General features: G+C 44.2%; 1 protein-coding gene across 3 annotated transcripts in view; it reads right to left on the minus strand.

The window, feature by feature from the left end:
* Nucleotides 1-19,064, minus strand: part of CXADR (CXADR cell adhesion molecule) — an 87,873-nt gene extending 68,809 nt beyond the window's left edge. For all 3 annotated transcript variants that reach the window (XM_089657384.1, XM_089657383.1, XM_089657382.1), the window contains exon 1: nt 18,911-19,064. In XM_089657384.1, the coding sequence (XP_089513510.1) occupies nt 18,911-18,959 (49 nt within the window). In that variant the 5' untranslated portion in view covers nt 18,960-19,064. The remainder of the gene's footprint in view (nt 1-18,910) is intronic.
* Nucleotides 19,065-25,117: the final 6,053 nt, after the last annotated feature.

Raw genomic sequence — 25,117 nt, forward strand, 5'->3', positions numbered from 1 at the left:
AGAGGAACCCATTGAGCAGCCAACAGACAGTGTGATGATAACCATTTCCCCAGCACAATGCCACTGATAAGATCCTCCTGGATTTGAGGTCATTCCAATGAGTTTGGCTGGAACACATTTAGGAGTTCATGTACACGGGTGTAATAAAATACTGACATCTATGCAGGATCTTGATGACAGAATAATCTGTGTAATGTATGTAAAGTTTTTCCACTTACATGCGATTAGACGCCTAAACGTTCATAAATGTTCACGTGTAAAAGTCTTCATACATTCCCCTAGCTCGGTTTTTAATTCAATGCACACTAGCGGTTTTTTGTAAAAAACAGAATAAAAAAACTTTATAAAAAGCGCTGGCAATAGAGGATTTTAGTAGCATTCAAAAACATTGAAGTTAGTAGTGTTGGTGTTTTATTAGCGTGTTTACAGTACATGTAGAGTGGGGGGGGGGAAAAAAAAAAAAAAAAAGGAGCATTTGGCATTTTTTCCACTGGAAAAATGCTCCAAAAAAAAAAAAAAAAAAAAAAACACTACAAAAACAATTTTTTTTTCTGCTCCTAGACACTGAAGCTCATAAAATGAAAATATCATAAAAGTAGTGTGCGTGCCCACATAGGATGACACTATTTATCTTCTAGGAGCAGAGAAAATAAAAAAATGCTGATAACTTTAGGAGCTTAAAAAACACTTGTGTGCATGGAGAGCCCTAATGTGTAATTTAAACACACTCAGAATTTTTTACTTTGATTTTTTTCAGCTGAATGCAGCAAAACAGGCACATACTATACAATATAGTGTAGCAGTGTTCATGAGTTCTAAAGCAAAATGTATACTGCTTTACAACTGTTTCTTTGGCATGTTCAGGAATTGGAAAAAAAAAAAAATGTTTTGGCAGCCAATTATGAAATACACTTTGTGAATGTGTTCTATACCACCATCTTCCTATAACATCCCGAGAACGTCACAAACTGCCTACTGAACTCCCGAGCGATTGTCACACATACATATGTTTCAGTCAACTTACAGTTCAATACCTAGTGCCTGAGTTACCAACTGAGAGGTCTGGCTGTTGCAGGGTGAGGGCATGCCTAAACCGGGGGACACCATGGAATACCAGCCAGATGGTCCCTGGTCTCACAATATATAAAATTACTGAGTTCAGTAACTCTCATTACAAATCACTGAAAAACCCAAAATCTAGCCAAAAGTGGACTGGGAAAAATTATTGTAAATAGAACTATTCCCATCGTTTTATAGAGAAATTCTAGGTATGGATATTTTTTTAAAATAGTTACATTGGTCCAGCTTGGACCATTGTAACTCGGCATATACCAGGTCTGTGGGATCCCTCTAGAAGCTGGAATCATCTTCGTAGGCACTGCTATTCCAGTGTGATAGCTTCCGAGTCTCATGCAGAGTGCCTACTCTTCTGTATTGTAAACCCAGGAGGTGGACAACTCGGCATGAACATCATTCAGAAAATGCTTTGCATTCTCAATTAATCTAACGCATATTTTGATTGGAAGAGGTGGAGAGTGTGACATACCACCCCACCTCCATCAAAGAACATATAGTGGGCAACCTCCTGGGAAGCCGCTTGGCAGGGGTCACAGAAGCAAGTGGAGATCACTGTAGTGTCTACTATAGTGATTACGGCTGCATTCAGACTTGAGTGTTTTGTAACTTGAAGCTCCAAAAATCTCAGATTTAAAAAATCAATTGTTCTCTATGGTGCCTGTTCACACCTGATCTTGTGAACAGGCACCATTAAGAACTATTGATTTTTTTAAGTTTGAGCATTTTTGGAGCTTCAAGTACAAAACGCTCAAGTCTGAATGCAGCCGTAATCACCATAGTAGACACTACAGTGATCTCCACTTGCTTCTGTGACCCCTGCCAAGCGGCTTCCCAGGAAGTTGCCCACTATATGTTCTTTGATGGAGGTGGGGTGGTATGTCACACTCTAAAGCAGGGGTGTCAAACCTCATTTCATCGCGGGCCATATCAGCATTATGGTTGCCCTCAAACCTGTAAGACTAGATGTCCAGAACCCCCCATTACATCAGATGTCAAGAATCCCACACCTTCCATAACACACAGCTGGAAAGCAAAAAGTGCAGGATCTGGAGAAGGACCAGAGGAGTGGAGTCAGTTACAAAAGTCTGCTGAATGCTGAGACCAGGGGAGGCAGAGATGAGGGGTGTGGGGATGAAGAGGATTTGGCAGATTTGTTCTATTTTCCTCTCTGCTGGGGACTGCTGAGACAAAGTAGGGGTGGAGACAAGGGGGTACCTGCAGTAGAGGTGCAAGGGTCACATGAAATGGCTTGTAGGGGCAGATTCTGCCACAGGCCTTGCGTTTGACACCTGTGATCTAGAGGGATCCCACAGGTATGGTATATGCATAGTTATAATGGTCCAAGCGGGTCCAAAGTTGCTTTGTAAAAACCTGAATTCTTTAACGGTTTTCCAAAACCAAGCCAACAAATGGCTGGTGTCTTAACTAATCACATATGCAGCACCATGGCAATTGCAAATCAAACAAAGGCTAAGATGGCAACTTCCTTGGCTCTAAAATATTGGAGAGTATAGTTATGCTTTAACATGTTAGATTTTTGTTGTCTGAGACACACCGGGGACATTTGTTACCCATCTGAAATAAGGAGCGAGTTGGAAGAAATGTCATGTGCCAGTTGACAAAAGAAAAAAAAAAAAAAATGGAAGTAAACCTTGCATATCTGTGCCCCTGTTAGGGTGAAAGGGACAAAGTATGGGGGGAACCTGGACACAATAAAACATGACAGGGGATCTCGTCCTTCTCTACTCTTATAAAGCCAGTTACCTCTGTCTCTCTCACTTTCTGCCCTTAAAGGAAGTGAGGGAAAAGTGATGTAGCAGGTAAACCGTGCAAACCTGACTAGCCTTTTAGTAGATTTAAAAAAAAAAAGAATCAGCGCTGATCTGACCCATCTGTGAAATTAGTCTTGGTCCTTCTGTAGGCACCAAATTAGGGAGAGAATACGGCCCCAGAGTTAGAACCAGGGAGAGCACTATGATACAAGTTGTATTATACAAGACCTGCAAGAATCTAGAATTAGTGCTCAAATATGTACTGCCTATAGGCACGGTATTACATTTAATAATGATGCCTTTCTGCTAATACGTAGCTGACTAGCATTATACATCAAACCTGTTATTCATGTAGAGGAATGCACCTCATATGTAATACTAGTAGCAGCCCTATCCAATGTACAGAACTTCTCTTTCTTGCTTTGGAGTATAGTGGTCCTAGAAGGCTCCACCGCACACTAGTGTTTTTTAGAAGGTCAAAAAAAAAAAAAAAACGCTGATATTTTTGGGGAGGCTTATAGGCTTATAGTAACGTATAGGAGTATTAGCGTTTTATTAGCGTTTTTACAGTACATGGAGGGAAAAAAAAAAAATACCTCTACAAAAATCGTTGAAGCTTTAAAACCGCTTCTAGCATATCAGTGTGCATGGACACATTAAGATAACACAATTAGCTTCTAGGAACTGAATACAAATGTCCGTAATAGCTTCTAAGATCTAAAAAAAACAAACAAAAAAAAAAACCACACACACCACTAGTGTGCGGCAGGCCAAAAGAAACCATAGCAAAATGTAAGCCTGAAAATGTCAGCTGCCTGGCTGACTCATTGTTTACCAATTCATAGCTACATAGTTATTCTGGTTGAAAAAAGTCCTTTCAGTTCAAAACCACAGTAGATCCAAATGGGGGGGGGGGGGGGGGGAGAGCAACGCATGATCCAACTTACTCCAGTGAGGGAAAATAAAATTCCTTCCTAATCCCACAAAGAGCAATCTGATATTCCCTCGATCAATTCAGTTCCTCTAATATTTCCACATAGCTGAGCTCCTCCATGCCTCAGTGTGGTTGCCCACAAACTGAACTGCATATTTCAGATGAGATCTTACTAATGATTTGTACCGGGGTAAAACCACGTCTCTCTGCAGTCTATTCCTCTTAATACAAGAGAGGATTTTGCTCGCTTTGGAAACCGCAGCTTGGCATTGAATGCCATTATTAAGCTTGTGATCTACCTGAACACACAGATCCCTCTCCGCCACTGATTCTCACAGTTGTACTCGCCCTGATTTTAGCAGGTACCCGCTCCCACTTTCACCCAGGCGATCAAAAGCAGAAGTTGTGCTCTGTCCCCGTAGTCAGACACGTGACAGGTCCCAGAAGACAACAGGACCAGTCACACAGTGCAGCGCTACTTGCGCATGCGCAGTGGGCACCCAACTGTGAAGCTGCAAGCTGTTGCAGCCATATGCCCACAGTTAAGATCCTGGCACCGGGGAGAGAGGGCGGCATGTAAAACTGGCTACGGTGAGGACACACCTGGATTGAGGGACAGGTGAGTGGCTGTGGTTTTTTTTTTTTTTTTTAGTCAGCAGCTACAGTTTGTGTAGCTGCCGACTTATTTTTGCCTGGAGCTCTGCTTTAAAGTTTCAATAAGATGATCAGATAAAGGGGTATTGAGATACCATTAAAATTATGTTTGCCAAAATTGGACTTTTAACAGTTCAATGCACAAAATAGTGATTTCAAAGCTACAAGATATTAATTATGATAAATATTGGGAGGTGAAATGGAGGTAATAAAATAACTCCTCGGTGAGGTGACCCTATCCTGTAAAGCCTGTGTTCAGCATCAATTTGTACAACATGGTGTTTACCGAGCAGGTCACAGAGATCAGACGAAATCGGTCCGTACCTAGAAGGGAAATGGTAATTATTTCTGGCAATCATGTGTTACAAGCCAGCAAATGGGAAAGTCAGAGCAGAAAATTGGAGCAAGAGTCTCACATGATAGGGATCTAATCGCCTCTGTTGTTCACTCTGCTATGGTAAATCAGCAAAGCTCCAGTTATTTCTTTAGCTGCAGGCTAATTAAATCATCTACCAGGACAATGCACGGATTAACAAAGAATTGGAGAGGAAAATATTCAGAATATAGGTTTATGCAGGGCTACTGCGTGTGCACACAAAAGATGAAATGTATTTCTTTGTTCACGCAGTGTCCATTGAGCTGCATCTATCTGTACAGATCAACACAGGCTCAATGCAATGCCCTGCATGCACCGTACATGTGCACAGGTGTGTACTGTGTAAAATTGCAGCATGTATGTATTTTTACACAGCACAATGCAGTGCATACAGTTTAAGTTTCATTTTGTGACACTTTCAGAAAAGTTTAAGGGAATAAACAAAGTGATGCATTCTAACAGATACATTTCTGAAAACATTGCAAGAATTCAGTTTGTCTCTGTTCCCAGGTGTCACAGATGATGGCATACCATTTTGGCCAGCAATGACATGGTGTCAGAGGTTGCGGCTCTACTCCTGTAGCTGCCCATCCAAGTGGTTACATGCATATAGGGATGTGGACCATCCTGAGTCCATGGCAGCTCATCTGTTTGTATGTAACCACTCAGTTGTGTGGTTAGAGAAATTTCAGGACTTAAGCCCCTTTCGCACGGGCAATCTGATCCGTCGGTTTTTCAGGTCAACCTGATTGGATGGTTCATGTATTCCTATGGACATATCTCCATCTACACCTGCCTACCTCCAATCTAATCCACAAAAAAAAAAAAAAAGGGAAGAAGAGGACAGACAGAAGGGGCTCTATGTCAATCCCCAACCACCCACAACAGAGTACACTCGGTGGCCATTCTGCATATGGACCGGTCATCTGCCTGCTCTGCTCAGGGGGATCAGCAGACAGATTGCCTGCTAAGCAAAGCGTATCCTGCCCCGTGTGAAAGGAGCCTGTTTAGCTGAAGACAGAAATAAGAATATTTAGATGAAGGCTAAACCTCCTGCTAGATTCTTACTTTCTAGCCTTTTTTCCTTGTGCAGATTTTGCATCACTCCCTGTCTGGTGAAACGGTTGACCTTTTGGACCTAGACATCCATCACTGGTGGCCAGCTGCAGAATTGCTTCGGATGACACTGAAAATGATGGCAGCAGGGAAACGGGGTTGTGACCACAGGAAACCCAAGTTTAGTGGCAGAACACCACTGGAATCATTGGGCAAGTATGTTTTTCAAGCAAGAATCCAGCATTAACAGGTAAGAGACCATAGGAAGGTAGAAAGAGGTTCCTTAGTGTCTGAGGAACAGGACCACTTGAGGCTCTTGCTCCCCCCCCTCCACCAGGGGGGTAAAAGCGAGGGGTTCATATCTCAGCCTTACCTTGGGGTCAGGGTCTTGAGCAGCCTCCATGACCACCCAGGCGCCAAAAAAAAGATGGTGCCCAACGCTCATACTGCTGGCTATTTTATCCTATGGTGATGATCCTGGCCCGGGACTGTGGATTCTGGTATCACCATCAAGGACACTGGTCTGCTCCAGGCCGGGCTTTGCCAGTCACAAGATTGCCACCAACCGACTTCCTTCCCCTCACCCCAGGTGTTGGGAAAAATCTTTTGCAAGCAAGGCATTTTGGAAGTCGGTAATGTCTACATGACCTGTTGCCATCTAATGTGTTTTTGTCACCAAAAAAAAAAAAAAAAAAGTTAATAGTTTGTATGTAAATTCTAAGCTTTGGCTGAACATGTCATTTCCTGAAGTCATTAATAGTCCCAGTATCTGCTAACCATTCCCACCAACCATCCCAGGAACAAAGCCTCATGGGAGACCTATTGTCTAAGAAAGTTCACTGGACAGGGTACACAATGCGTAGTAGTTCCACTGTAAAAAAACAAAAAAAAAACCCACCAAGGTCTATTATATTCACCAGCAGTGGGAGTAAATGTGGAGGATGGGCTCATTTGCATCTGAAGACAGTTTCTACCAGGAACATCCCTTTAGAAATACAGCTTTCCACATTCTTGGCAGATACTATCAAAGCACTGTAAATAAGCAGACAGCACATTCGTTTCATGGTTGACATCAGCGCAGTACAGATAAGGCAGTGCAGGGAGTCTTGTCAGCGTAGAACGGTGTGCTGCTGACTGAAAGTCAACAGATCCCTTCTCCGGGAAGATAACTATAGCTGCAAGAGTACAAAGGGCGCTCCCTGCCTGCATGACACCAGCGATCAACGTCCCCGCAGGCTCCATGTTCTACAGACCAGCAACAACACAAAAACTGCCAACAGGTGGACTGCTTTACCTTTAACAAAGTTTAAAAAAATTAAGCTTTCCACAGTGTAAAAAAAAACCCAAACCCCAGAGGCTCAACAGAAGACAAGTTTGCTGCTTTCACAATGATTGTTCACAAGCAGCAGATGGAGAATTGAAGGTATCCAGTGACAGGCAGCCATGTACACTTCAGCAAACAAACCTCACATCTGTAATGCCAGCTATACTTAATTTTACCTGAATCAGAAAATTAAAAATGTTCCTACCACTTAAAAAGTTCCAGAGTTGAGGGTTCAATCCCCACCAGGGGCACCTTCCAGAGTTGAGGGTTCAATCCCCACCAGGGGCACCTTCCAGAGTTGAGGGTTCAATCCCCACCAGGGGCACCTTCCAGAGTTGAGGGTTCAATCCCCACCTGGGGCACCTTCCAGAGTTGAGGGTTCAATCCCCACCTGGGGCACCTTCCAGAGTTGAGGGTTCAATCCCCACCTGGGGCACCTTCCAGAGTTGAGGGTTCAATCCCCACCTGGGGCACCTTCCAGAGTTGAGGGTTCAATCCCCACCTGGGGCACCTTCCAGAGTTGAGGGTTCAATCCCCACCAGGGGCACCTTCCAGAGTTGAGGGTTCAATCCCCACCTGGGGGCACCTTCCAGAGTTGAGGGTTCAATCCCCACCAGGGACACAATCTGTAGGTAGTTTATATGTTCTAATGTTTGCCAAGAAATTAGCATTTTTAGAGGGTAGATCAGCACCAACAGCCTCCATATTCCTTTAAAAAAAGGTTTCCTTTAAAGAGACCCTATCACCAACCTAAAAACAGCATTGTTCCTTTCCATATTTTTTTATTGACTTGCAATGTTCCTTTTGAAATTTGACTAATCCAGGAGAGCCAATTCCCTAACACAGTCCCCTCACTCTGCACATCATAACCCTCTCCTACTCTGGCAATGTCTTAAGCAGGTCATACATGGGTTGAATTCCGAACGATTTTTTGATCAAAAATACAATTCGTTCTGTAATCTGATGGTGTCCCCAATGATTTCAAAAATCAGTAATTTTTCACGAATTTTCCAGCATGCGCAATGAATGAAATGGGGAGGAACCACAAAAATCAGCCGCTGCCATTGCCCCACTAACAGAGTGAAATTCAGCCGATTATTCTTAGGTCTGATTTTCGAATGGAAAATCGTTCGAAAATCGACCCATGTATGGCCGGCCTTATACCTCTCTGTGTTGGCCCAGGTAACACCCAGGTTCCACCCTCCCCTCCTCACATAACCTCTTATGTAGCTGCTGGGGGAGTTAGATGCAATATTATATTTTTGTGTTAGATACACGAGATATTAAAGTCATTTAAAATAAACATGAAATACTTACGTGCTCTGTGCAGTGGTTTTGCACAGAGCAGACCCAATCCTCTTCTTCTCGGGTGCCGCCACGGGCACTTCTGGCCCCTCCCTCCTGCCAAGTGCCCCCAGAACACTAGTCAATTCATACTCAGCGCCGTGGTTAAGCCCTGCTCCTCCTCATTGGCTCACTGGCTGTGAGCCAATGGATCTGGCTGCTGTCTCAGCCAATGATGAGAGAGTGTCCCCGGAGAGCCAAGGCTATAGTGCATACCTCTTGATCATGATGGAGCTCAGGCAAGTATGGGGGGGATGGGGGCTGGTGGGACTGTTGCACACAGAAGGATTTTTACCTTCATGCATAGAGGTAAAAAAAAAAAAAAAAAACCTTGAGCCTTTACAACTTCTTTAAACCTTATAGAAGATAACTTGCATTTAGCACTTTTGCCTGGCAGCATTGGGGTCCTCAGTTTGATCTGCATGGGCTTGCATGTTCTCCCTGTGCTTGTGCCCGTTTCCTCAGGTACCTTAATAAGGTGCTGGTAGGTTAATTGGTTCTTGTCCAAAACTGGCCCTAGTATGTGTGTATGCAGGTGAGGTAAAGACCTTAGATTGTAAGCTCCTTGGGGAAACGACTGATTTGAATGTACAGTGTTATATAAAGTGCTGCATAAATTGATGAAAATATATAAATACCTATATTAAATAAATATTAAATTAGCATGAGTATGCATGCCCCTGAAGACGCGCATGCGCACAAATGTGTTGGGTGAGCCTTACTTGTTGCCATCACGCGGTCGGAGTTCAGAGCGGCGGCTATCTTGGTGTGCTTTTATGCATTTAACGCTTTGCTGTATCCACGTGGATTAGTTTTATCTATTTACATAAAAGTAATCAAATACTACTCTAAATTGCCATACCTTCAGCTCCTGTGGTGAGCGTCTCCCCCTAGGAGGATCCTTGGCTGGTTTTGCATAGCCCTGACCCTGGAGAAGTCCGGTCCCTATTTATGGCTTCCTGAGACCCCCAAAAGGATCAGAATTAGCGCTATTTAACAAGTAGCGTTCTGGGGAGTGCACATCCATATAGGGCAGCACAGTGGCTAAATGGTTAGCACTTCCGCCTGGCAGTACTAGGGTCGATGGTTCGAATCCAAACCATGGCACCACCTGCCTGGAGTTTGCATGTTCTCCTGTGCTTGCTTGGGTTTCCTCCAGGTACTCCCGCTTCCTCCCACACTCCAAAGACATGCTGGTAGGTGAATTGGCTCCTGCCTAAATTGGCCCTAGTATATGAATGTAAATTAAAGACCTTAGATTGTGCGCCCCTTGAGGATTAGGGACTGATGTGAATGTACAATATATATGTAAAGCGCTGCGTAAATTGATGGCACTATATAAGCACCTGCAACAATAATAAGGTGGTGGATTCCCATGTTGGACCATGAGCACTCTCGAACACCTTGTAGTTTCACGATCACCAGGCACTGCTGTGACCGGTAGTGCCGCGGACTATGTAAAATCACTGATATATAAGGAATGGTTCAGCGAGCACTAGAAGCAAATCAGTTGGAGCAGCAAATGCACTAAAAGGAAACCTAAAAACCTTCTAAAATGTTCAAAATGAAAAGAGTGCAGCGCTAAGAGACAAATGCGTAAAGGTATGCCTGAGGCTCACCGTGAGATCGTACCGGAAAACAGTGCCGTGCAGAAAATGTTAAAATTGCGCACTCTCCAGATGCACAATAAGTAAGCGCAATGATCAGCCAGAGGTTCCCTCCTGTCCTGGAAAAAGGTGCAGCTCACACTGGGTACTCTCCCTCTGTGTTGGAGTGACACCTATAGAGGCCCTCTCTAGTTGTGGGCTGTAGTAGGGGTCAGCAAATTGTGGTGTTCTCCTCTGGGCCTTAAGGGCGGTCACCAATGGGTCCTGGGGAATTAAATGCTCGACGTCGAGCAAAAAATAGTATCCATAGTGTAGTATTTTAAGTATTCAAATAATTTATTAATGGATGTAAAAAATGAATTAAAAGTGAACACATATAATAAAACCATAAAAGGCCTTCGCTAGCAGATAAAAGATAGATAAGTAGCATGCGGCGGGAAACCGCTTGATAAAACTAACCAGCTGGGTAGCTGTGTGGCCACCGGACCTCCTTGATCCGGTGGCGTGACGCCACAGGTGTGTGTGGCTCCTCGACGCGTTTCGCACATCTAGTGCATTCACAAAAGGGGTGATGCCATAGCAGCCTGGACATCAATTACAGTGCTATTTATGGGCTTACTAGGCGCCATGAAGGAGGAGCCACACAGGGGTAGTTGTGTGGCCACCGGACACAATTTGTTGACCCCTACTACAGTCCACAACTAGAGAGGATCTCTATAGGCGTCACTCCAACACAGAGGGAGAGTACCCAGTGTGAGCTGCACCTTTTTCCAGGACAGGAGGGAACATCTGGCTGATCATTGCGCTTACTTATTGTGCATCTGGAGAGTGCGCAATTTTAACATTTTCTGCACGGCACCAAGGTTCACGCCTTGATGGGAATATTGGAGTCACCAGCCTGTTTATAATTTCATTTAAGTATCAAAGAACTGTCAGTTAACACTTTGTGGCCTTTTATTTGTACTGTTTTCCGGTACGATCTCACGGTGAGCCTCAGGCATACCTTTACTCATTTGTCTATTAGCGCTGCACTCTTTGCATTATGTATAATCACTAATATTGCTAAAAAGCACACACGTATCACTTCGCACTTCTGTGACCTGTAGTGCCACGGACTATTTATGTTCAGATTTTTAGAGTTTATTTAGGATTCTATGATCTGAGACGTTTTTATTGTATGAACACTTCTATTCACATAAGCACTCTATGATTGCATTTGTCACTTATGCTTTAGCGCTGCACTTACATTTGAATTGATTACTGTGGGTTTGTTACCTTGCCTTTTGTGCTAGCAGCTACCATGTTATCTGCGCTCACCTTATATCTTGTGTCATTCATTTAGCTATATTTGGCCATATAACAAAGCAGACCTTCAGTTTTTTTTCTCCTTGCTGCTATTAAATCTTCTGCCCTTGATGTGTTAACTTTGGACAGTAAAACATTAAATTTGGTGCCAGAAAATACCTTATTTTTGTTACTTCTGCTTTTTGTTCTTGTAATTCGCCTAGGTCGAGTGACGTGTTGTACAGCGAGGACTCCCAGGATAGACCCTTCAGGTATCTTTTTTCTCTCACTCTCGTGAGCGTTTACTAGCAGGCGAGGAGGGCAGGGAGAATGGAGGAGGGCTACGGGTCTGGAGGGGGCTGGATGAGGGCAGAGATAGGAGTACAATGCTTCTTGGTCGTGCATGCGCAGTAAGCAGAGCGCTTCTGATCCGATGTGTAAAGGTTACTATACATTTGGTCAGAAGCAGCTTTGACAACATGTAAGCAAAGGGCTGCTCTGCTATAGTAACCTGTACACATTGGATCGGGAGCGATCTGCTTAGCGCGCATGTACAACCAGGAGGCATCATACTACGCATTGAAGAGATTTCATTGGCTGGTGAGGTGGAGCCTATTACAGGCTATTGCAGGAAAACTGCTGCCAGAGCTTCAACTGCCCTTTGTAAACATGGCTGCTTGCACAAGAAGCATGGGGTATGAGAAACGAGTAAGGTTTAAAATATTACCAAATTTCTAATTAAGCTTTAAAATGTCAGAACTATACAATTTTGTATCTTTTTGGATTATGCGTGTGACTGCAGTTCGTCTTTAAACAGTACAATGGGTCCCAGTAACGTGGTCACCTATTAAAAGATCTAATTGTACAATCTCCTTTAGGACACACCTATAAATCCATTTCATTTGTATCAAATCAGGTGGCCTTTGCAATACATTCTACAGTCATATTATATGGTCACTAAGACTGGTGACTCGGCAACTAAAAGACCAACAGTGCTCCTACCCAGGGGCGGACTGACAACTCATGGGGCCCCCGGGCAATAGGGGATCATGGGGCCCCCGTGTCCTTGCCCAAACTCAAAAAAGCCTATGAAAAAGGTACCAGGGGCATCTCATGGGGCCCCTACTGACCCCGGGCCCTTGGGCAGTGCCCGAGTTTCCAAATGGTCAGTCCGCCCCTGCTCCTACCAACAACACTGCATACAGTGTAGTTCTCGATACCTTCCCTTTAGGCATTATTGGTATTATACAGGATTTATATAGCGCCAACAGTTTGTGCAGCGTTTTGAAATATAAAGGGAGACAGTACAATTACAATACATTACAGTACAGAAGGAATAGGAGGGCCCTGCTTGTGGAGCTTACAATCTAAAGGAAGGGGGAGGTGATACAAAAGGTGATTGATGCAGGCGATGATTTGATGGAGGTGACTCAAGTACAGTTTTTAGGTGGTGGTGGGGTAGGCTTCCGTGAATCATTGAGTTTTCAAAGATCGCTTAAAGGCAAACAGGGTGGGGGCTGACCAGACATAATGGGGTAGGGAGTTCCAGATGATGGGGGATGCTCTGGAGAAGTCCTAGAGGCAACTGTGGGAAGAAAAGACGAGGGAGCTAGATGTCTTCGGAGTAGCGGAGCGGGCAATTTGGACAATATCTGCGGATGAGGTTGGTGATGTAGCTAGGGGCAGTGTTGTGGATGGCTTTGCATGCTGTGGTTAGTATTTTGACTTTTATACGTTGGGTTATTGGAAGCCAGTGAAGGGATTGGCAGAGAGGGGCAGCAGTCGCTGATCGGTTGGTAAGGTGTATAAGTCTAGCAGCACCATTCATAGTAGACTGAAGGGGGGATATCCTGTGTAATGGTAGGCATGTATTGGTAATCTTTGTGAGCAGCTTCCATGATTGGGGCCTGGCTTTATGGTCAATTGCTCCCACCAGCCTACTTTACTATTTTTAACAATTCCGGTCTATTGGTTTCTGCTGGTATGTGGCCACTGCATTACTGTATAAGTACCGCGCGCTAACCGATTGCGCCACTGGAGCTCTCACTGCATTACTGATAAATTTACAGTCATAGGAGACAGTTGTAAACACTCAACCTATTGTACGATATCAGGTATACATTTTGTGTAGCTTAGCAGTAATAACTCTGGGGGTGTTTTTTTTTCTAGTTCACCCAACTTTATTTCCTGGTTGTAATGGATGTATACACGAATACTACTGTTAGTTTTGTATCCTGTAATTCTTTTACACGTTTGAAAAAAATCAATAAATGATTGAAACAGAAAAGACCAACAGTGGATCTGATACAGGAAACTGTCAGTAGCAAGCCAGATCTAATCCTTTAATCTTTTAAAATCTTTAAAGTGGTTGTAAACGTCAGACATGAAATATGAACAAAACATATCCCTCTATAGTGTGTACATCTCTCAGTCCAAAGCATCAAGTGTCATTACTGTCTGCTGCTTCGTTCCTTTGCTATCAGCATGAATCACTTCTGACAAGTTTTACTGACACCAAGATCTAAAATGGTGACAGGGGATGGAGCAGAAGATTGACAGATCAGTTCTGTTCCTGCAAGCTGTGTAGAGGGCGGTGTATCCCTTTCCCTCCAATCTGCTCTCAGAGATCGCCACACTGAGCTCTGCAGAATGTAATCTCAGCTCTCTGCCCCTCTATTCTAAATTCTCAGACAAGCTTATAATTTCGTAGTGATGAACTGATCTATCGGCCGCCAAAAATTCATGAATGAAGTCCAAGGAGTGCTGTTGCTGCTAGCGATGCATCACCCATGGCTGGATCTGCCTGTTTGTCCCTAACAAATCGCTCCCTCTGTGCCCGGACACAGCAAGATGTTAGTGATGGGAACCACATCTCACCGCCTCAGCTACAGAGACTGCAATTCCAGAGGAACAAATGGACAACTTCTTAGTGATACTGCCACTTGTGATCTCAACAAATTGCCAGCAGCAGGAAAGCTATCAGCAGTCACCCATCAGATGTGCTCACCGCACGTTACAATCTGATTATACTTGTTGGTAGAGCTAAGGCCTAGTTCACACCAATGCAAATTGCGTTTTGTCCAGTTTGCAGTGCCTTTTGCATATTTTTCACAGACGTTTTTGACGTACTTTGCGTCTTTTTTTTTTGAGGACCAACTTGTTGCTGGGCAAATTAAAAATGCAAAACAAGTTAAAAACGCACTACATGCATTCTCTGCAGCATCTTTATTGAAGTCTATTGAACCAAAATGCAGCGGCTCAAAAAAGCATAGATGTGAACGTGTCCCATAGGAAACCATGTTAAATGGACTGTAGTCCGTTTCTGCAAAAAGCACTAAAAAAAAAAAAAAACGCATTTGTATCAACCAGGCCTGAAGGACATTGCATCAAGTACAACACCTATTACATAGCTTTAGTAGACCTGAAGTTGATTGTACAAAAATTGCATCGTCAGATGTTAATGTGTATGAACAGGATAAAGGTGACCATACACTATACAATCTGATTGTACAATCTTCTTTAGATCTACCGACAACTAAGGAGTGCAAGGGCCTGCCTAGTATGATACAAATGCAAAAGGCAATGGATTGTTTTAGGTTTGTCCTACCACTAGTTTTAGTAAGTATAAAGGAGATTCTACAGAAATTGTAAAATCAGACTGTGTAGTGTATGGCCAGCTTTAGATCTACCAACAACCATGTGTTCTTAGATGGCTGCATTAGTTTTCTTTTGTTGGCTTTCATGCATTTTCATCAGGAGATCCAGCCAGTAAGTTTGTTGCTTTTCAACAGCTCAAGCTCTCCAGAAGAATGTGTCAGTTTACATGGATGAGACAAACCATTAATACCAAAGGGGGGGGCTTACAATGATCAGCTTTTATTTATGCAAGATCTTTATTCCAAAAGGAGAAAACGGTTTGCTGTAACTGATTATAAAGCGTGAATTGGAGTTTGGCTTAGTGTATCTAAATCAGCTAGCACATCTAAGGCCCCTTTCACACTGACAGTCCAATCGGGTTCACCAGTCGGTTTTTCAGGCAGACCCGATTGGACCATCTATAGACTGGCAGATGTCAGCGGACAAGTGTCCGATGACCCCCGCCGGCATCCGACCTGATCCTGTACGCTAAAAACAGACGGATGGGGATCGGTTCCCCATCCATCCGGAGGATCGGATGGCAGTCGACTGGAAGCGGCCTAGCGGTCCGTTTCCATCCGACCGCCCCATAGAAGTCAGCGAGCTGTGTCTGGTGTGCAGCAGCGGAGTGAACACAGACCTGTCATCTGCCTGCTCAGTGGGGATCAGCGGAGAGATCCCCTGCTGAGGGGTCCATCCCATCTGAAAGGGCCCTAACACTATCCCCCCATGACTGACAATTCTGCTATCTGCTGACCAGATCACCAGGTGAAAACAAGAGGGTAAAACCTCAAAGAAACCGAACATAGCCACCATATCTAATGACTGGTAGGCTGCAATATATTACAGTTTTAATACTGCTTTAAGACCCCTTGGAAAAGTTACACAGATAAAGCTCTCAATAGATTGCTGTGAAAATTCACACCAATCAGAAATCGTCTCACTTAAAGTGAATCAAAAAAAAAAAAAAAGTCAAACTAGATTTTTTTTTTTTTTAAACAAAGCCGCCCAGCACACAGCACCACGTGATATAAACTAACACTAATCCCACACACAGCATTCGTTTGTTTATAACGACAAGCCATGCTTCACTGCTAATGGAGACTGCAGCTTCATCCTGCCGATGAGATTAGATCAGCGAATAATCAAATCTATCAAATCTAAACAACAAATACTGAGCTGGATAAACAATCCCCTGTTTCGGGCTGGTGGGGAGGACGGGATCCCATCCACAAAGGCTGCCCAGGTTATACTAGACCCAATGCACTGACAGCCTGCAACTTCACATATTACTTCACTCACATTGAGAATACAGGAACTGGCTTTGATGCCACCAAAGCTAATCAACTAATTGTTCCTGGAAATTGGAGAGACAAGAGAAAGGAGTGAAGGGCTGACCGCCTGCGCCCCCACCAGCCTCCATGGGAAGACCCTCTCTTTATTGTTTAATGGGATCAAGTCTCAGCCCCCATCCCCCCCAGCAACCCCCATGTCTCTAACTGGTGAGAAAGAGATAAAGCACATGGAGGCTGCTGGGGAGGGTCCGGAGCCATCAGACAGCAAAACAGACCTGCAATTTGGAATACAACCGCCGTTATCACAGAAATACATTCCTCCCACATCCCTGATTTTACTTCTCTCCCTAGGAAACTCCCCTTCAACTAATGGCCAGCAAATTATATAGATGTATACATCTATTAGATTGTAAGCTCTATGACTAGGGTCCTATTAAACCTTTTGTTTTTTATTGTATCTGTACGGGCACCCTTTATATTGTACAGTGTTGCACAAACTGTTAGCGCTATATAAAGCGGGCCATACATGGGTCGAACTCTGAACGATTTTTCGATCGAGAACATTGTTTGTTCTGTAATCTGATGGTGCCACCAATGATTTTGAAAATCGGTTGTTTTTCACGAATTTTCCAGCATGCCCGATAAACGAAATGGGGAGGAACCATGAAAACCGGCCAGTGCCATTGCCCCACCAACAAAGCAAAAATTCTTAGGTCCAATTTTCAAATGAAAAATCATCTGAAAATCGACCCATGTATGGCCAGCCTAAGTCCTGTACAACAATAATCTTCAGCAGCAATATATAATAACCAGCTTATGGCTAGACTATCCATAAACATACTATTTAAATTTTTTTTTTTTTTAAAAGGGGGGGTTCTATTTATTTTAAAGTTTACCCTATATGACTGAGGGGGTCATAGAAGCAGCTCAGAAATGTGTACAACTCTATAAACCCCTAGAAGTATGTACAGCAGATATACATCTTATCAGCAGTATGTCCACAGGGAATCACCAACTTACGAATGTCTAGCCTCAATCATTAGAATAGTTTACAAAAAAATTGTTTAAAATTTGCTCTACGCCAGGGGATGTGGATTAGAAGCTCGGAAGTGAGGGGGTCACTTTGCATACAGATATATAGAAATGTAAGCGTCCATAAATGATCTAGAAAAGCCAAAATGAAGGCTTTAGATCATTCCATGCAGACGGGATGGAAAGCACCAGCATAAGCAGCCGATACAAATCAATACATTATATGAGCATATAAAAACGATCACACATAGAGGTCAGCTATTACTGAGGACCAGGAGATGGATCCATAGAAGAGTTATCCAGACAATTCACACCAGGAAGGATTATAGTGGGAGGGCAGAACACAACCAGAAGAAGTTGTCACTTTATGACTGTAAACAGAGTGCAACCGACCCAACCTGTTCACACTGCGGGGCACTATGGACAGATATCTCTCGCTTTATCAGTGTGTGAATATATATATAAAGACACACCAGACATATGTTGGGAAAAGTGCTTAAAAACTCAAGAAAGTGTATTTAATTGCTCTCAGTACAGAGTAAAAGCCAGGTCACACTCCAATTTCTGCATGCACATTTTTGATGTGTTCTGGTGTGTGTGTGTGTGTCCCATCATCTCAATTCAGGCCATGTGCGCTCCATGCAGAAACAATGCAACATGCTCTACTTTTGTTGACTGCACTGGTGTGAACTAGGGCCATCAGAATCCATGTTACACACTGTCCATGTGTTTTTGATGCAGAATAAAAACATCAGATTGCATCTGGTGGGAACCGGACATAAGGCTATGGGCAGCTTAATAGAAGATCTAGGTAAGGAAAGGTTTATATATAGAACAATCCCCTACAATTGCAGTACACACACGGATCTATCAGTCCATCTCTACAGACATTAGAAAGATCTACAGGAGATCTATACATGGAAGGTGATGACAAGACATGTATAAAGTCGCTCTCTGTGCAGTCGCTGTGGATGGGGGACAGACTCACGGATGGTATAGGTGGGGGTCCTATATACAATCACCCCAATCTATACAACTGGACACACAGACCGAACTTAACTTCACTGATGTGTTAGACTAACAACTACACAGAGGGATCGTAGATGACAGATCAGAAAAATATATATATATATTTTACACACACATACACACATTTATTCTTATGTCTTTCCTGTACAATTGGAGGCACCCAGACACCTCTACCCACCTATGTGTACATATTATATGCAGAGCTACATAATATCTGGAGAAGGAGGATACAATGTATAAAGTTGCTGTGGACGGAGGGTCGATCTATGGGGTCATATACATATATACAGTATATACACACACGGATATATCGGATCTGACACTGTCGGGAGACATTCCTTCCATGCACCCATCCCATGTCAAGGTCTCTCTCTCCCGGACTCGGAGTCTAGTTGTGTCTCTGATCAGTAACAAGTGGTACAGAGAAGTTCGGAGCGGGAGCACAGAGGGGGCTTCCAATGGCGGGCGGTAGGTAGGTGTGTGTACTCACCCCAACAGGACAGACCGATGATAAGGACGGTGAGATATCGCAGCTCCATCCCGGCCTCCGCTCGCTGTGTCTGGGTGTGCCTTCCTCCGATCCTCTCCTTCCCTCCTCGCCGCTGCCTCCAGCACTGCCCAGCCAGCAGCAGGTGAATGGTGACGTCACATCCGGGTGGGAACGCCCCCTCGGCCCCGTGTCCAGTGAGGAAGGGAAGAGAGGACGGACACCTGTCACCTGATCACCTTTTGGGTGACCCCGGTACAGTGTGTGTCCCCGGGGGGGCGGGACCGAGAGGCTCGGATCCACCTGTGTGCACCTGATACAACATACATGGGACTGTAGTGTTGGCTGGACACATTTTGGAAATATATATATATATAGTGCAGTTGTGGGACTCCACAGACCATGACACGTATGTTATAGTGCATCTATACAGGAGAAGGGGTATTCACTTCTAGGAGATCACATTAGTATTTTTCCAGCAGAAGTCCGAATATCATGTCCGCGTTATAATTCATTTATGTAGTCAGTGTATGTCTGTGAAGAAATAGAACCTCACCAAAGTGTCACCACTTGTGTCAGGAGTACCCATCACAGCACCCTCTTATATCAGAAGTCCCCATCACAGCGCCCTCTTATATCAGGAGTCCAATCACAGCGCCCTCTTATATCAGGAGTCTCCATCACAGCGCCCTCTTATATCAGGAGTCCCATCACAGCGCCCTCTTATATCAGGAGTCTCCATCACAGCGCCCTCTTATATCAGGAGTCTCCATCACAGCGCCCTCTTATATCAGGAGTCCAATCACAGCGCCCTCTTATATCAGGAGTCCCAATCACAGCACCCTCTTATATCAGGAGTCCCAATCACAGCGCCCTCTTATATCAGGAGTCCAATCACAGCGCCCTCTTATATCAGGAGTCCCCATCACAGCAACCTCTTATATCAGGAGTCCCAATCACAGCGCCCTCTTATATCAGGAGTCCCATCACAGCGCCCTCTTATATCAGGAGTCCCCATCACAGCACCCTCTTATATCAGGAGTCCCCATCACAGCGCCCTCTTATATCAGGAGTCCCCATCACAGCGCCCTCTTATATCAGGAGTCCCAATCACAGCACCCTCTTATATCAGGAGTCCCCATCACAGCGCCCTCTTATATCAGGAGTCCCAACACAGCGCCCTCTTATATCAGGAGTCCCAACACAGCACCCTCTTATATCAGGAGTCCCATCACAGCGCCCTCTTATATCAGGAGTCCCAACACAGCACCCTTTTATATCAGGAGTCCCATCACAGCGCCCTCTTATATCATGAGTCCCAACACAGCAACCTCTTATATCAGGAGTCCAATCACAGCACCCACTTATATCAGGAGTCCCATCACAGCACCCTCTTATATCATGAGTCCCAACACAGCAACCTCTTATATCAGGAGTCCCATCACAGCGCCCTCTTATATCAGGAGTCCCCATCACAGTGCCCTCTTATATCAGGAGTCCCAACACAGCACCCTCTTATATCAGGAGTCCCCATCACAGTGCCCTCTTATATCAGGGGTTCTCATCACAGTGAGAAATACATCTGCTGCCATAACATTTTTCATGCTATCTACAATGGTGTCACTGATCTAGTTGAAATCAGGGGCGGACTGACCATTTGGAAACTCGGGCACTGCCCGAGGGCCAGGGTCAGTAGGGGGCCACATGAGAAGACCCTGGTACCTTTTTCATAGGCTTTTTTGAGTTTGGGCAAGGAAACAGGGGCCCCATGAGTTGTCAGTCCGCCCCTGGTTGAAATATGCAGATATATGCTGACTTGTAGCATGCTTGTTCTAGGTCACTGAAACAGAGAGTGTTGTTCGCACAGACAGGCAGATTTATAGACAGCTCAACACTGTCAGTCTCTGATTTCTCTGGTTACAGGTTCCCTTTATTTAGGAATGCCAGCTTCTAATAGACATTTTTTGGACCCTGTGACCTCATCCCACCTCCTCTCCGGGTGAGATGTCATCATCATGTGATTGTTGCCTGCTCTGGTCATTCATGACAGTATTATAAGTAATTCAGTTATTCAGAAAGCATGTTGTAAGAGAAATACTTACACTAGAGTAAAGAGGAAGTAACACTTTTTACTGGTTTGTGTTGTCATATTTCTTCATAAATCCTTATTTAAACATCCAGATGTTCGGGTGCATTGTCAGGACAAGGTCATCTGGTACCCAACATGAAGAAGGCAAAAAAGTGACCCCTTTTCCCGTCCCTGCCCTATTAATCCAAGGACAACCAACTGGGACAGGGGAAGGTGATGCAATGTGGTCAGTCCAGTGTGTTGTGTCCTACTCAGCATGTTAAAGCATACAGGAACCGTCACCTTGTAAAACTGCCCATTCAATGTAAAATAGAAAAGCAAGACAAAACATTTATGTCTAGATATAAAAAAAATTATAAAACACAATTTTCTTCTTCTTCTATAAGTGATCACATGATCTGTGGTCTCAGCTGCATAAGGGGCTTAGAGAGCTGGGTGTGGAGACTGCAGGGGGGCATGTCAGCAGGAGGCAAGGAGAAACCAATACACTGATCTTCCCAGTGCAAACCTGTGAAGTGGGCGTGTCAGCACAAGTCTAGGTGATTGAAGGAAAACCAAAAAAACGGACAGCACTGGAAAGGATGTGCACTCATGCCTAGTGTGGTCAGTTTGAAATAGGAAAGCAGAGGGTCTAGCAGGATCACCAGGCATTTCACATATACACTATATTGCCAAAAGTATTGGGACGCCTGCCTTTACACGCATATGAACTTTAATGGCATTCCAGTCTTAGTCTGTAGGGTTTGATATTGAGTTGGCCCACCCTTTGCAGCTATAACAGCTTCAGTTCTTCTGGGAAGGTTTTGGAGTGAGTCTATGGGAATGTTTGACCATTCTTCCAGAAGCGCATTTGTGAGGTCAGGCACTGATGTCGGATGAGAAGGTCTGGCTCGCAGTCTCTGCTCTAATTCATCCCAAAGGTGTTCTGTCAAGCTGAGGTCAGGACTCTGTACAGGCCAGTCAAGTTCTTCCACCCCAAACTCGCTCATCCATGTCTTTATGGACCTTGCTTTGTGCACTGGTGCGCAGTCATGTTGGAACAGGAAGGGGCCATCCCCAAGCTGTTTCCACAAAGTTGGGAGCATGAAATTATCCAAAATGTCTTGGAGTGCTGACACCTTAAGAGTTCCCTTCATTGGAACTAAAGGGCCAAACCCAACCCCTGAAAAACAACCCCACACCATAATACCCCCCAAACCCTACACTTGGCACAATGCAGTCAGGCAAGTACCGTTCTCCTGGGAACTACCAAACTTAGACACGTCCATCAGATTGCCAGACATAGAAGCATTATTCAATACTCCAGAGAACATGTCCCCACTGTTCCAGAGTCCAGTGGTGGCGTGCTTTACACCACTGCATCCGGCGGTTTACATTGCACTTGGTGATAAAAGGCTTAGATGAAGCTGCTCGGCCATGGAAACCCATACCATGAAGCTCTCTACGCACTGTTGTCCTAATCTGAAGGCCATACGAAGTTTGGAGGTCTTTAGCTATTGACTCGTGCTGACACTACTCTGTCATTTTACGTGGCCTACCACTTTGTGGCTGAGTTGCTGTTGTTCCCAGTTACTTCCACTTCGTTATAATATCACTAACAGTTGACCGTGGAATATTTAGTAACAAGGAAATTTCACGGATGGACTTATTGCACAGGTGGCAACCTATCATGATACCACGCTTGAATTCACTGAGCTTCTGAGAGCGACCCATTCTTTCATAAATGTTTGTAGAAGCAGTCTGCATGCCTAGGTGCTTGATTTGATACACCTGTGGACATGGAAGGGATTGGGACACATGTATCCAATGATTTGGAGGGGTGTCCCAATACTTCTGGCAACATAGTTTAGGAAGCAATAAAAAGAGAGCTGGATACCTTTTAACACATGTACATGGTACAACAGACACATAACAGGAATATAAAAAATGTTGGGGTAACATATTCTTTAAAAAAATTATTATTGTCACTAAAATGTGTTGTCCCATCTTTAACCAGTTCGTGACCGCGCACTGTAGCTTTACTACTACAGAGCAGGTCGGCTGTGTAGAATCACGTATATACAGTATATGTGATTGTTTATTTTCAGGTAGGGTCACTGGGTCCAGCACATGCCGATCAGCGGGTCTCGGCCAATGATTCATGGTTGGGACCAACCGATCGGCGGAGTGGATGACAGGAGAGAGATCTGTGTTGGTAAACAATACAGATCTCTCTACTGATAGCAGGGATGTGCCGGTTTTTATCTCCCTGCAAATCAGGGAATAAAAACCGTCACATCCCCTAGTAAAATCAGCACACAGTGAACTCATGAACACTTGTTAGGCACACAGTTAACTTTGATTGCCCCGGATGTTAACCCCCTTCCAACCCAGTGTTATTAGTACAGTGACAGTGCATATTATTAGCACTAAAAATATAGAAATACACTTGCTCTAATTAGACTTAGTGTAGTGAAGAAGCTGCTAACATCAAAATGCAGGCGACATGCAAACAATAACAAAAACAGAAATGTAGCGCTAATTCATGTTTGCACCAAATATGATAATAATAAATAAATAAATAAGAGTCCTCAAAAAAGTCTAATAATTGTGATTAAATGCCAAAATTAAATCAAATCTTCAAGAAGTGATGTGCCACGAATGAGAAGACAAAATAGAAAATCCTCCACCATCACCATTCCCAGCCTCTTACCGAAACAAATGATCACAGATCATGTGGTCAAAAACAGCAAAAGGGTAATAACATTAGACATATCAGATCCCAAATCTATTCACCCAAAAAGGCAGTTCCACTGCTAATGGCTCGATGTTCAAGATCCAGTGTAGTCCCAAACTTCAGTTCTGGGTATTCCAGTACACCTAATTTTCACTGTACAGTAACTTTCTTCCCATGCAGGAGGGGTGTCCAGCTCAGCTCCTTAATGATAACGCAAGGTTCCCACCAGCTCTGGAGTCTGACTGTTAGCCACACACTTCCCAATGAGTAAGTACTCACAGACTGCTATCAAGTATCATTTTTGATATTATTAGCACTGATCACTGTATTAGTGCCACTGTTGATGTCACTGTTAGCGCTATCACAGTCCCGCTATAAGTCGCTGATCACCGCCATTACTACTATAAAAAAAAGTATATATACAGTGGGGCAAAAAAGTATTTAGTCAGCCACCAATTGTGCAAGTTCTCCCACTTAAAAAGATGAGAGAGGCCTGTAATTGGCATCATAGGTAGACCTCAACTATGAGAGACAAAATGAGAAAAAAAATCCAGACAATCACATTGGCTGATCTGAAAAGAATTTATTTGCCAATTATGGTGGAAAATAAGTATTTGGTCAATATCAAAAGTTCATGTCAATACTTTGTTATATATCCTTTGTTGGCAATGACAGAGGTCAAACGTTTCCTGTAAGTCTTCACAAGGTTGGCACACACTGTTGCTGGTATGTTGGCCCATTCCTCCATGCAGATCTCCTCTAGAGCAGTGATGTTTTGGGGCTGTCGCTGGACAACACGGACTTTCAACTCCCTCCAAAGGTTTTCTATGGGGTTGAGATCTGGAGACTGGCTAGGCCACTCCAGGACCTTGAAATGCTTCTCACGAAGCCACTCCTTCATTGCCCGGGTGGTATGTTTGGGATCATTGTCATGTTGGAAGACCCAGCCATGTTTCATCTTCAATGCCCCTGCTGATGGAAGGAGGTTTGCACTCAAAATCTCACGATACATGGCCCCATTCATTCTGTCCTGTACATGGATCAGTCGTCCTGGTCCCTTTGCGGAGAAACAGCCCCAAAGCATGATGTTTCCACCCCCATGCTTCACAGTAGGTATGGTGTTCTTTGGATGCAACTCAGCATTCTCTCTCCTCCAAACACGACGAGTTGTGTTTCTACCAAACAGTTCTATTTTGGTTTCATCTGACCATATGACATTCTCCCAATCCTCTTCTGGATCATCCAAATGCTCTCTAGCAAACTTCAGACGGGCCCAGACATGTACTGGCTTAAGCAGGGGGACACGTCTGGCACTGCAGGATCTGAGTCCCTGGCGGCGTAGTGTGTTACTGATGGTAGCCTTTGTTACGTTGGTCCCAGCTCTCTGCAGGTCATTCACTCGGTC

Source organism: Staurois parvus, unplaced genomic scaffold, assembly GCF_062004578.1.
Source record: "Staurois parvus isolate SC_StPar_1 unplaced genomic scaffold, SC_StPar_1.0 ptg000988l, whole genome shotgun sequence".
NCBI lineage: Eukaryota > Metazoa > Chordata > Amphibia > Anura > Ranidae > Staurois > Staurois parvus.